This window comes from Armigeres subalbatus, chromosome 3 (genome assembly GCF_024139115.2).
Source record: "Armigeres subalbatus isolate Guangzhou_Male chromosome 3, GZ_Asu_2, whole genome shotgun sequence".
In the NCBI taxonomy this organism is placed as follows: domain Eukaryota; kingdom Metazoa; phylum Arthropoda; class Insecta; order Diptera; family Culicidae; genus Armigeres; species Armigeres subalbatus.
Genome location: NC_085141.1, coordinates 333,410,738 through 333,425,393, shown reverse-complemented (window position 1 = coordinate 333,425,393; position 14,656 = coordinate 333,410,738). Strand labels below are relative to the sequence as shown.

The 14,656-nt window shown below is 39.4% G+C and overlaps 1 protein-coding gene across 3 annotated transcripts in view; it reads right to left on the bottom strand.

The window, feature by feature from the left end:
• Nucleotides 1–14,426, bottom strand: part of LOC134225688 (probable WRKY transcription factor protein 1) — a 46,857-nt gene extending 32,431 nt beyond the window's left edge. For all 3 annotated transcript variants that reach the window (XM_062705962.1, XM_062705963.1, XM_062705964.1), the window contains exons 1-3: nucleotides 14,274–14,426; nucleotides 13,887–14,052; nucleotides 12,195–12,417 (exon numbers count right to left, since the gene is read on the bottom strand). In XM_062705962.1, the coding sequence (XP_062561946.1) occupies nucleotides 12,195–12,417; nucleotides 13,887–14,027 (364 nt within the window). In that variant the 5' untranslated portion in view covers nucleotides 14,028–14,052; nucleotides 14,274–14,426. The remainder of the gene's footprint in view (nucleotides 1–12,194; nucleotides 12,418–13,886; nucleotides 14,053–14,273) is intronic.
• Between the last annotated feature and the right edge of the window lie 230 nt (nucleotides 14,427–14,656).

Here is a 14,656-nt window from a genome sequence, read left to right as displayed (position 1 = left end):
GGCGACGAATGAAGGATCACGATTGGAAGCTTGGAACATGGAACTGCAAGTCTTTCGCAGGATGCGACAAGATGATCTACGATGAATTACATCCCCGCAACTTCGACGTCGTGGCGTTGCAGGAGATTCGCTGGACATGACAGAAAGTGTGGAAAAGCGGGCATCGATCGGCTACCTTCTACCAAAGCTGTGGCACCACAAAGCTGTGCGCCAACGCGTGATTGGGTGGCAGCCAATCAACGCAAGGATGTACAAGCTGAGGATTAAAGGCCGTTTCTTCAACTATAGCATCATCAACGTGCACTGCCCACACGAAGGGAGACCCGACGACGAGAAAGAAGCGTTCTACGCACAGCTGGAGCAGACATATGATGGATGCCCACTGCGGGACGTCAAAATCGTCATCGGTGACATGAAGGCGGTATCCCGTTTGGCATAATGCCATTTGGCATAATGCCGTTTGGCATAACGCCGTTTGGCATAATGGCCATTTGGCATAAGGGCCGTTTGGCATAATGACCATTTGGCATAATATGTATGCGGTGTCAAATTGAAGGCCATTTGGCATAAGGGCCGTTTGGCATAAGGACCATTTGGCATAATTTGTATGCGGTGTCAAATTGAGGGCCGTTTGGCATAAAGGCCATTTGGCATAATTTATATACGGTTCCAAATTAATTGCCGTTTGCAACAATTCATATGCAATAAAGAAGGGTAAATTACAGAAAAAGTGAATAAAAGTTTTGCTATCAAGGCTTTCAGGTAATGGTCAGTTAAAAAATTCCATTGAAATAAACAAAGAACTGCTCGCGTTTCAAAGAAGGGTAAATTACAAAAAATGGAAATTATTGAAGTGAATAATCTTCAGCGGGATATACAGTGAACCCTTCAAGAGACGATGTTCTATGACTCGATATCGAGTCATGGAAGCAAGTTATGCCATATTATAAAATATGTTATGGATTTCTGCGATGGTCCCTTGAAAAACCCTAGCAGCACATGTTTCACATAGATTACTGCAATTCATCTGTGACCAGATTTGGTCACAAACAAGTTGCTGCAACCATTTTTGGCTGACTTTTGTTGCTCGGGAAGCTTTTCAAGGATTATATATCCCACTTCTCGATATTTCCCTGAGCCGATGGTCCCTTTATTATCGACTCATGGAGGATTGACTGTATCAACAATTTTATGGTGTACCGTTTCGTGATGCACGTGTTTGCCTGTTATAAGGCAAAATGTGTTATTTTGCCTTCTATAACTGCTCGCATTTGCCCGGTATAAGGCCAAATGTGTTATTTTGCCTTCTTTGAATACTCGAATTTGCTCGTGTATTGGCAGCAAAACGATTCACTGCAAAATAATTTTAACTGCGGAATGATACAAAACGCAGAATGGAATATTGCGCAATGGTAATGCTCGCAATATGGTACATCAATAAATGGATTACCGCGGAATGTTGTACCGCAAATTGTTGTATAATCTTTAGAGCTTTAAAGTCTACTTAGCATCATCGGAGTAATTCACCTCCGATGATGGTAAGTAGATTCCTGGGCAAATAATTTGGAACAGTATGTAAATTATGCCAAATGGATATTATGCCAAACGGCCCTCAATTTGACACCGCATACAAATTATGCCAAATGGTCGTTATGCCAAACGGCCCTTATGCCAAATGGCCTTCAATTTGACACCGCATTTACATTATGCCAAATGGCCATTATGCCAAACGGCCCTTATGCCAAATGGCCATTATGCCAAACGACGTTATGCCAAACGGCATTATGCCATATGGCATTATGCCAAACGGCATTATGCCATATGGCATTATGCCAAACGGGGTACCGCCGACATGAACGCACAGGTAGGTAGGGAGGAAATGTATAGACCGGTCATCGGACCAGATAGTCTGCACACCGTATCGAATGACAACGGCCAACGATGCATAAACTTCGCAGCCTCCCGGGGAATGGTAGTCCGAAGCACTTTCTTTCCCCGCAAGAATATCTACAAGGCCACATGAATATCACCTAACCAAGAAACGGAAAAACAAATCGACCACGTTCTAATCGACGGTAAATTCTTCTCCGACATCACGAACATCCGCACTTACCGCAGTGCGAATATTGAATCCGACCACTACCTCGTTGCGGTATGCCTGCGCTCAAAACTCTCGACGGTGTACAACACGCGTCGAAGACGGACGCCGCGGCTTAACATTGGGCGACTACAAGACGGTAGACTAGCCCAAAAATACGCGCAGCAGCTGGAAGTGGCACTCCCAACGAAAGAGCAGCTAGGCGCAGCGTCTCTTGAATATGGCTGGAGAAATATTCGATCCGCCATTGGTAGCACCGCAGCCGCTGCACTTGGTACGGTGCCCCCGGATCAGAGAAACGACTGGTATGTCGGCGAATGTGAGCAGTTAGTAGAAGAGAAGAATGCAGCATGGGCGAGATTGCTGCAACACCGCACGAGGGCGAACGAGGCACGATATAAACAGGCGCGGAACAGGCAAAACTCGATTTTCTGGAGGAAAAAGCGTCAGCAGGAAGATCAAGACCGTGAAGAGACGGAGCAACTGTACCGCGCTAATAACACACGAAAGTTCTATGAGAAGTTGAACCGTTCACGTAAGGGCCAGTACTTGGCGAATGGCGAACACCTGGTCCGTGGTGGAGCGTTCGTCCATAAAACCCGTACTGCCCCACGAACTCCCCCCTTGCATTTGGTGCTAGTCGACGGCATACAATTTGGGAGAGTACCTTGTAGGCGGCGTTCAGCAATGTGATTGCGTGGTAGTTGCTCAAAGGTTGATCGGTTGATCAAAGCGACGATGGATCGGGTGATGTGCGTAGTTCGCAGAGGGTTACGGCACGGTGATGGTCTTTCGTGTCTGCTATTCAACATCGCTTTGGAAGGGGTAATACGAAGAGCAGGGATTAACACGAGTGGTACAATTTTCAATAAGTCCGTCCAGTTATTTGGCTTCGCCGACGACATTGATATCATGGCACGTAACTTTGAGAAGATGGAGGAAGCCTACATCAGACTGAAGAGGGAAGCCAAGCGGATCGGACTAGTCATCAACACGTCGAAGACGAAGTACATGATAGGAAGAGGTTCAAAAGAAGACAACGTGAGCCACCCACCTCGAGTTTGCATCGGTGGTGACGACATTGAGGTGGTAGAAGAATTTGTGTACTTGGGCTCACTGGTGACTGCCGAAAATGATACCAGCAGAGAAATTCGGAGACGCATAGTGGCAGGAAATCGTACATACTTTGGACTCCGCAAGACGCTTCGATCGAATAGAGTTCGCCGCCGTACCAAACTGACAATCTACAAAACGCTCATTAGACCGGTAGTCCTCTACGGACACGAGACCTGGACGATGGTCGTGGAGGACCAACGCGTACTTGGAGTTTTCGAAAGGAAAGTGCTGCGTACCATCTATGGTGGGGTGCAGATGGCGGACGGTACGTGGAGGAGGCGAATGAACCACGAGTTGCATCAGCTGCTGGGAGAACCATCCATCGTTCACACCGCAAAAATCGGACGACTGCGGTGGGCCGGGCACGTAGCCAGAATGTCGGACAATAACCCGGTGAAAATGGTTCTCGACAACGATCCGACGGGCACAAGAAGGCGAGGTGCGCAGCGGGCAAGGTGGATCGATCAGGTGGAAGATGACTTGCGGACACTCCGTAGACTGCGTGGTTGGCGACGTGTAGCCATGGACCGAGCCGAATGGAGAAGACTCTTATATACCGCACAGGCCACTTCGGCCTTAGTCTGAATAAATAATAATAATAATAGGACATAAGTAGTCTGTTGATGTAGGCCATAAATAAATAAATAAATAATGATCAGGCAACAATTCATCCATTTGTCATTTATTATTCAGAGTCGGGAACGCTAAGAAATTTAAGCTTCATTATTATTTCTGAGGTACTTAAGCATGATACTATTGCGGTTCAAGTATTTATTACGAAATTAATGGACTTTTTAAAATCGCGATTAGAAATAAAAAAAGCTTTGTTTATGTCAGATGGTGCTGCATCACAATACAAAAATCGTAAAAATTTTGCAAGTCTTTGTAGATATAAATCTAAATACAACATAGATGCTGAATGGCATTTTTGACGTAAACTACGTCTAAGGGGAAGACTCTGATACAGGGTGTAAAACGGAAATTTCCAAATTCGAGACCGTCACGAAATTAGGATAGATTTCAAACGCTAATAGCTCCTTTATCTTTCAATGGATTTTCGAGATTTTATTATCAATCGAATCGGCAACTCTCCAGCAATTTTTTAAGCCTATTGGAATTATTTATTGTCAACGAAAAAACATTAAAAAATTCCATATCTTCACCAACCTAGTAAAATTTCACAGTTTCGTTACGACCGCCGTCTGTGGTTGGTTTTTGCGCTCTACTTTTATGCGATGATTCGCACAAAAAGTACAAAATAGAACCAGAGCAATTAGGTTCTGCAGCATGACGTCACGAATGAATTCGGTCCTCGTCAAATGAACTATTTTGACAGTTCAGTAGTACTTTCCACTGACTCCGACGAGAACTCCGACAAGGGTCGAGTTCGTGATTGGTTGGCTGCCCCCGAGTCCAGCAAGAAGTACTACTAAAATGTCACCAGATTGAGGTTACGGACAGACGCTGCAGAACCTAATGACCACGGTCGGAGCAAAAAAGTAGTGTTTATGAAAAGTGCTACAGATGCTGGACATGTTCATGTAAGCAAGAAGTGAATATTAACCCTTAAATGCGCAATGTTGTTTTAAAACAACAAACCGAAAATACGTTCAATGTTAACAATTTTAATGGTAGTTTACGCTAAAAATACTTCCGACGATTTCTAAAAAAATCGCCTTGCGCCTTTAAGGGTTAAATTTGAGGGTTAAAATTGATCAATTTTAAACAAACACTCTAATTTTTTGAAGGAAATTGAGTAAAATTTCTGTGGGATAGAAAGAGAGAGCAATGTAATTTTACTCAGTCACTGAGTGGATGAAAGTTAGCGTGTATCCTACTATTTAGACAGCATCTCTTTTAAAAAAACACTTCAAAAGCATTTAATCGCTATTTAATAGGCAATTAACTATGACATGCATTAATCACTTTAAGTCGAATAACAATCGGATAATAAATTTAACTGCGGAATAATAAATTTGGGGTTTTTAAATGAAAATTTTAAATTGTCGTATCCAACCATTTTCATATATAGTGAGTTACGCCAATTTTGTTCGAAACATAAATGGATTGGTGTGCGATTGAACATGATTTGCGGAAAAACTACACATTACACGCGGCAAAACGTTTACATATACAAACCTCGCTACCCCATATATCCAACATCCCAATGGTTGTAATTTGACTAAGCACGCACGCGCAGTTTGAAGCTTGTATGAGAATTACTATGAAAACAGTAAATTTTTCGGAAAACCGTTTTGCAACGTTGGTCATTAATATCTAAAAATATATGAGTACGTTGGCAACAAGTGAATAAATCGTCTTTATTACGAAACAATTCGCTGTTTGCAAGAAAAATTAATAAGTAAATACTAAATCGTGGGAAATTCAATTGAGCACGTGAAAGAATAACATCAATAATGACCAGTTTTATTTTCTTTATAACTTTGCTTACGAAAATCCGATCGGTTCGCAACAACAATCGTCTTACAGATTTAGAAAAATATTCTACGAAGTCTTCGGGTTGATTATATTTAGGGGGAGATCCTCCAGTGCCGGACACATAAGCCATTAAACAAAAAAAAATTTTAAATATCCGGATTATATTTCCTTTTATACCATACTAGCAGGACGTACCCTGCGTTGCTCGGGTATTTTCGTTTAACGTTCGAAATGTCATTTTCTGCGTTGATTGCGACGACGCCGCACGCTAGATAATTTTTCGAGCGATCGCATTACGTTTTCTAAAACTCGCCTTAATATTGTATTTTGACAATTTTCCCAACTTTTCCTTTAAAATTTACTAACATTATAGAAACACACCTGATCCTAATACGAATCGATTAGTGAGGAAATCTCGCAAATCGGTCATCATCTCCGTGAGTTATATTGCCTCATTTGAAGAATAGATAGAAGAAAAAAACACAAAATATGGCTATTGACCATTGATGATTCATACAAACTATATTTGATCATTTGAACACGTTTTTCAACGATGAATTTTGGTGAAAAATTTTACGATTCAGAATAATGTCTTCTGGTACCGCACACTATTGCATCATGTTCAAATGTGTCTAAGTTCCTGTTACATGAGTAAAGACATAATTCAGAATAGTAATATTATTCACGTGCTTTAAGTTGTAAATATTAAAAATTGTTAGTGGAACTTATTTCACTCTTCAGCTAAATTTTTTACATCCTAATCCAAACTCCCACCTTTTCCAATGTCCTCTTCAATTTTTGTTTCTGCTAATTTCTGTGACTTTCTCAGCAAGAAGAAACAATTGAATTGAAGTAGGTAAGTGTAGTTTTGTACAAAGTTTATCACATGAAGATCTGATATTCCTTGCCGTTAGAAGCCTGTTCAATAGCTTCCTTTTGTACTTAATAAGATGAAGGAGGGACTTCTGCAAGTAGTGTCGTTTTAAGAAGTGTCCGGCGCTGGGAGATCTTCCCCTAAATAGTTAGTGATCCGCCTCACGTAACGATCTCTCACATACGGGGCGTTTTCTATAGTAATTTCCACACAAACTTCAAACTGCTCGTACTCAGTTATATTATAACCAATTCAGTTGAAAATTTAGGAGGTTAACCAAAACAGCGATAACATTTCAATCACTCTAGGCTCTAACCAAAATAATTATCTTATGATCTGTTTTACGTAGTTTACGTCGGGCGGTAGTATCTTGTATATAACCCTTCTGATTTTTTTGCCACCTCTCATGGGAAGGGGCCATGGGTGATGCGATTGGTGGAACATTAAAACGAATGGCTTGAAACGCAAGTGCATCTGTAGAACATGAACATCCAATTAAAAATGCAGTAGATTTATCAGAAAAATATATTAAGCTCGTTTAGTGGAATGTATTAAACCGTCTAAGACGAATTAAGTACTGTCCATTTAATTCCACAAGTTAATTTTCGTTATCTTTGCAGATACGTATTTCGACCACAACTGTGATCGTCTTCAGTGTCTCGTACTTGACTCGACTTGAAGAAAACAATCGCAACTTACACTAGACACTGAAGACGATCACACAGTTGTGGTCGAAATACGTATCTGCAAAGATAACGAAAATTAACTGGTGGAATTAAATGGACAGTACTTAATTCGTCTTAGACAGTAGATTTATATAAATGGGCTAAACATTTTTTGACTAAAATGTCGTTTTGTTATGTTTCACAAGAAGATTATGAACAAGGAGTAACAGAGTGGAGCAATATATTTCAGCAGACAAAGATGATTACTGGTACTCAGAAAAACCACTCATTTGTTCCATTTTCAGAGAATAAAATTGCAGCTAAGCTGTTTTCAAATGACGATACCTCAATCATTCATAATGTATATAAAAATAAAATTAATAAACAGTAAAATAATTTGATAAATAATGTGATGATGTTTTTTTATTCTAAGGACTGAATTGGTTAATATCTTTTCATATTTGAAGGACAACATAGGTTTGGAGAAATGCTATACAATCATAGAAAATTATTACCTATACTTGATTGCTTTGAGAATAGGTTGTATGCCTTCTTTCTTTTTCGATTATCACAACACTATGTTTTCAAGACCATACAGGAAGCTGTTTGTGTGCACAACTATCTTGATGTTCATGTATAAATTTTAGAAATTTCATGCACGAATCGAGAAACTTAGTGATGGAGAATCGCGAGTAAGTTTTGAAAAGAGCGGATCACGAACTTTTTTTACATTTTTCGAAAATTAAAATTTGAAATATCTCAAAAACGGTAATACTTAGGAAGAAAATATGAACCAGCTTTTTTGTTCAAAATTGACCAAGGAATCATAATTCGGCGTCAAATACATGTGTTGTAAATAGTCGTTGTTTTGATGTAATTAATCTTGAGCGAAATACATGGGCAAACGGTGGACCAAATCTTCGCTCAGGATCAAATGTATTTTACACCGATGGTTCAAAGCTGAACAATCAAGTTGGAGCAGGCGTGGCTGGCCCAGGGATAAATATTTTGATTCCCATGGGCAAATGGCCAACTGTTTTCCAAGCTGAAGTTTAGGCTATTCTTGAATGCTCTAAATTATGCTTAAGCAGAAATTATAGGCCTTCTAATATTTGCATAATGTCTGACAGTCAAGCAGCAAATAGTCTTGGCTTGTACCACCTACGAATTTGTGCGAAATGCTCAATGCTAATGCTAATGCTAATGCTAATGTCTGACAGTCAAGCAGCATTGAATGCTTTGAAATCAGCAATATGTAGATCTAAACTCGTTTGGGAATGTGTTCAGTCACTTCAAACCTTGGGTGGTCGTAACAAAGTGAACCTGTATTGGGTTCCTGGTCATTGTGGCATTGAAGGCAATGAACAAGCTGATATGCTGGCCAGACTTGGTTCTTCTCGACAATTCATAGGTCCCGAACCATTTTGTGGCGTATCTGCGTGTAGAGGATATTTGGAAAAACACATTGATTGCGAGGCAGTCTAAACGTTTCATCACACCAAACGTATCTATCACTCGCAAAATTTTAGATCTTTCAAAAAAAGATCTTAACACATACACAGGCCTTATAACAGGCCATTGCCCGAGCCGATATCACTTGAAGCTGTTAGGAAAACTTCAAAATGATGTATGTCGTTTCTGCGGCATACATGTAGAAGACTCGGAACATCTGTTATGCCATTGTCCGGCAACTTTTAGAAAGAGATTACAGTTCTTCAACAAGGGGCTGATAGAACCCTCAGAAGTTTGGAGAACAAGTCCCAATATGGTAGTACGATTCATCAGAACCATAATACCGCATTGGGATAATGCTGGTAGTCAAGGTAATGCAATTGCTCTAAATAGTAATGATGCGTCAACTTGACAAAGCTAGATCAAATGGGGCATATATCACAATAGATCTAACAAATGGTCGCAGTGATTAAAATACCCAACAAGGAAAAAAAAGTCAATGTTTCAAAAATGAGCCAAAAATAGCTTCCACTAAAACTTTTTTATTTTAAACTTCTCCATAGACCTGATGTCGTTAAAATGTGTATTTAGAAGTCAAGTTTTTGTGGTAAAAATTTGGTGAAAATATGTATAAATATGGGTTTTCGAGATATTTCATTTTTTTTATTTGAATATCGATTTTTTCAGTGTAACCGGTGTTTGTTTTACCGGTGTTATATTTTCTCCATAAGTCCCCTACAGTTCGTTCTCAGACAGTTTTTTTTTCATACAATGGACGGTTTCCGAGATGCATTTTTTTAAAATTAATTTGCTCGAAAACATTTGTATCATCCAGTCCGCACGCACAATTAGGAACAGAAGGTAAATTTTGTGCCATATTCTGCGCAACATAAATTGCTTTCTATCCAGCTTTCCATGCTCGGTAATGGCGGCTTGCTGCTGTGTAAAAATCAATCGGTCACTGTACTGCTTGACACTAGCTGGAGGAAAGCTCACTGGCGTTCCTGGGTGAGGGGAAGGGACAAAAGGCCTTTTCGTCAGCGAGTTTTCCTCTAGCTAGTGTCAAAAAGTACAGTGACTGATTAATTTTTACACACCGACAAGCCGCCATTACCGAGCGTGGAAAGCTGGATAGAGAGATTACGCTCTGAAAGCCGATTTTCATCATATTGAAGCAACAAATAATCTGCTTTTGCACTTCGCTTTAAAAAAATGAGTCCAAATCTTTTTTGCTCAAATTTGAGAAAAAATTGTTTACGTGCGTTTTAGCGCTGCTGCTAATGGAGGCCATTTTTTGACATTTTTCTTAATATTCCCGTTATCAAGGCTAATTTATTACTTTATTATCTGCTCATGACAACAATAAATTCCCTACTTTTTTATGACATGTAAGTCAATATAAAAATAACAGAAAAAAATTTTTTAAAAAAACTTTTGGTGTCAAAATACGCAGAATTAGGAGCCGCGCAGAATAAGACACGCTCACGGTACGAATGCAAAAATGATAACTTGGCTTAGAAACCACGCAGTTAATAACTGTGGAAGCGCTGGATGAACACTAAGCTGCGAGGCGGCTCTGTCCCAATGTGGGGATGTAATGCCAATAAGAAGATCATCAATAAGAAATCTATAAATTCTCTACATTTACTTGAGTAAATAGGGCCAAATAGTTAGAAACAATGATTTTGTTTTTAAATGTTTGTTTGAATAGGAATAAAAAATCCGTAGATTACTCTTAAGCTAGAAAATAAGTGATAAAAAATATTGTTTGATCTGCTATGTACAGTGCCCGTTCGATTATTGCAAAATATTTACATTGCATTTAACGAATGGCATTCGATAATTGCAACAACTGACAGATACCAAATCGAATGTCAAAAGAGCGAAGGGGCATATCAATGTTTATTTTTATCAGTGCCCATCAAAGTGGTTTAAACGAATCGACGGATTGCAGGTATGTAAATAATAGATTGCATAATTCCTTAATGATTTACGATTTATTAGGCTTAGATAGCAAAAATGGTAAACGATCAGCAACAATAAGATGTGGCTCACTTTCAGCTCAATTAAAAATGGATGCAAACAACAAAGCATCCGGCACTGTTTCATTCGGAACAACGGCATCCGGAACATCCTCGAATCATGTGTCCGGCGCAGCTTCGGCCCCAGTTCACCAAGAAAATGTTGTTGTGATAATATCGAATGGTTTCAATAAAAAGTGCAATGCGCTGTTTAATAAAAAATAACAGATGTCTCTATATTTCTTTAATTTAGGGGTCATTTTTGTATCGGAAAAGGTATACATACATATTGCGCTTTTTGCACTTTATAAGAGTTCTGCGAGATTTTTTTTCTCACAGTCATCTTTTTCTCACACTCAATACACTCAAAAAAGTTTGATTTTCCGTGTATAATATTTGTGTGTGAGTGCTCAATCTGAAAACAAATAGACGTCAAATCATGGCGGGAATCGATTTAGTGTACACGCTTACATATGACTAACGAGTAATGGGTTATAATTGGGTAAATTTCAGTAACAAAAATCGATCAACCCGAAATGAGAGTGGGTGTGAGAAAATGAAGCGGGCAAATCACAATCTACACATAACTCTTCAAATTGGTGAAATCGGCAATATGTACTTTGTATATATCTTATACATATCATTGTACATATCTAATTGAAGTAAAGTCTAATCTAATAATAAGCTAATAATTGAAGTAAAGTGTTAAAAGTTTACCTTGAAGTTATTGCATTGCTCCAATTATTGCTTACAACATTACCGGATATACAATACTATTGGTATCCTTAATTAGTTGATTTTTGTATCTATTTTTGATGTTTTTGTGACTATAATGCAAATTTTCTGAGAAATAACAAATTGTTTTTTCAACTAGCTTTTAAATTCTTTTATGCATTACCATTGGAAAGCCCCCCGCTTAAAATGACAGACCGATATTTTGACATCTGAAAGTGACGGTTATCTGCTTTTTAATTGCAACACGTTGCAATAATCGAACTTGCAATTAAAAAGCGTTGCAATAATCGGTCTTGCAATAATCGAACGGGCACTGTACACAAATTGATCAAAATGCTTAGCCTTCCCTATCTTGGCAGGCAGACATAGCACATAGCACGACGGCAGTTTGCTGGTTTGGCTTGCTGATGTTTCCTATTCCTATTTAATATCACCACGAAACGGTGTTTCAGAGGTTTTTTTTCCGCCAATAAATTTTGGAAAGTAAATAAATAGAAATGTTTGATTGATGTTATCCAACCTTAGGATCAAAATAAATCTGAAATGAATAAAATCAAATATTCACCTCGCTTTACTTTCACACTATTTTCAATGCGTCTCACTTTTCCGCTCGACGAAACACATCACTCGAGTTCTAAAATTATGCACATGTGCTCTTCTCCCTATACCTCCCACTTACGCGTGGGAACATTAGTTTGCCGAATCATGACGTTAACGTCTTCAATCCGTGTACCGGCCCTACATAGTTACACACAGGTGGAACCACCAAAACGAAAAACAAATGTTTGACTCACCAATTTCGTAACACGTTCCTTCCCCCGGTGTGCGGTTGTTTCTCGGCTTCAGTAGAAAGTTCTGCTGCTGATGATTGCTGCTATTACTGGCGGCTCCCACTCCACCTGCGACAGTACCAGCTAACGATTGCTGCGGATTTGAGTGCGATTGAGTGTGACCTTGCTGTTGGTTATTGACGACTGCAGCGGCCGCACCGGATACCGTTGCCCAATCCACGAGAACCTTGAACAAGAGATAGTACACAATGGCAATTATCACCAGCCAATCAATGAAGTTCATGGGATCGAGGACACGCCGATAGCTGAGAAAGTGGACGCGTGCTTTGGTGGTTCGAAAAGGGCAGATTTCCAAATCAGAATGGGCTGCGCGGCGGGAAAAACTAACGCGATCGACCCGAGGGAAACGTTTGCTCGGAACTGCGAGAGATAAGTTTTTTCTGCGCTGAAAGAAAATCCTAGAAAATCATCTTCATTTACAATGGTGTGAACAGAGGCATCCGAAGGGAGGGGATTTGCATATATTTCGGTACGAAGTGACCCTGCTGTACGCCCGTACTTCATTGAGAAAAATGTGTTTGCACCGAGTAAAAGATGACGGCGGTACTGCCGAGCCGAAAATGTCTAAATATAAACTAACCGACCGAAGCGGAGCACGAGCGCGAAGTTTAAAAGGCGATCATTTGGTATCACTAATTGATGTTTTATGGGTGCTGCACGATGACGAGTTATCCAAAAAAACATGTTTTACGTTTATTGTTTTCAGTGCTTAGAAAGAGAATTTGGATCCATTATCCATTTCAAAATTCGCGGTCGATATGCAATTGAAACATCAATTTGCAAACAATTTCAATAACCTAACTACGCATTTACAGTGCTTTCTCGTTTATGACTACACTTGCTATTTTTATTACTTGTTTAATCGGAGAAGTTTATATGATATAATGCTATTTTGGCATTGATGTCATTGCTGGAAAATAGTAACTACTTAAAACTGTTTTGAGTTTGAAATGTAATTTGGCATACCATTCTGCAAAGATTTTCTTGGATATTTAAGATGTTTTCTGGGATTCTTAATTTGTTAAAAAAACTCAATGGAATGACTGAGAGAATTGTAAAAGCCTTTCTAGATAAATCTTGAAAGGACTTCCTGGGAAATCTTTAAAAGATGTTCTAAGTGAATCCCCAAAAAACTTCCTGGGAGATTTTTCAAAGGAATTCTTGGAGGAATCCCTAAAAGACTTCCAATCTCCAAAGGACTTCCTAGGAAAGTTCTTCGTAGAATCTTCGAAGGACTGAGGATCTAAATATACGCAAAGGCTATAGGATTATTTAAATATATCTTTCAACAGGCTTTTTAAATAATTAACAATTACTATTACTATTTTATATATTTTAGTATAACTTCCCATATTTCAATTTTTCACATTTACAAAAACAAAACAGAGGACAGGATGTCTATTAATAAAAATTTAACATCCTGTCTTAACACCACCCACCGTGTTTGCCTTGAAATTGTATTTTGTTTTGAGTCGGCTTTTTCGCGATGGTTTTCATAAACAAAAACACCACCCGCAATCCACCAAAGGAAAATTCCGAAAATTCAAAGCACACACATACACACAACTTCATCACACGATCGTCGTCCTCAATCTCCTTCCGCCAGTCAACCACCCACCCACAAATCGCACTTACATTGAGCTGCTGTTGGAGATCTCGTCTGGTCGGGGCGACCACCTCTCGAGGAACGGAATTTTTCTTCGAGGCTTTGATCTTCGGTCGGGTCCCCGTCTGCCGGTTATTGTTATTATTTTGATTGTTTGATCCGGGTGCCATGCTTCCGGTTTAGTTACTATTCTACCTAGAATTTATTCACCAAAGAAAATAAAGAAAAACACCCATGGAAAAACGGTTCGCCTATATTCCTTTTATGACACAACACTACGGCACCAGTAGCGACTGGAAGACATTTTGGAATCGGCTGATCTCGAAAAAGATAGCAGAAAATGTTTTCCTGTTTTCCGGGAACAACTTCACATTGAATGAGAAACGTTCACTGCCGGTACACTCGCGGCGGCTTACCCTACAAAAGGAACTACAATTCACTCGTTGCGGCACAACTTTTTTACGGTTTTACGGGAATTTTCACAGGAAACAACTTTTCTGGATTCTCATTTTCGCGAACTGGAAAAAGGAGACACGAAGCAAAATTTGAAACCGACACGACAGCACGCACACCATGAGGAAATTGTTTGACAGTTTGCTTCGGGAAAGCTTCGTGTTTGTTTTGCGTGTTTCGTTTTCGGCTTATCAAAAGAAGCATTCGAAAAGGTCGATTTGTTTTAGGTCGAATGCACACGGGAAATTATTTACCCTCATTTTTATTTCACTCACCGGTGAGTAGGGTAACCAACTTGATTTGGACCCCTACAAATTTTGGACCCTATATTATTATTATTTATTCA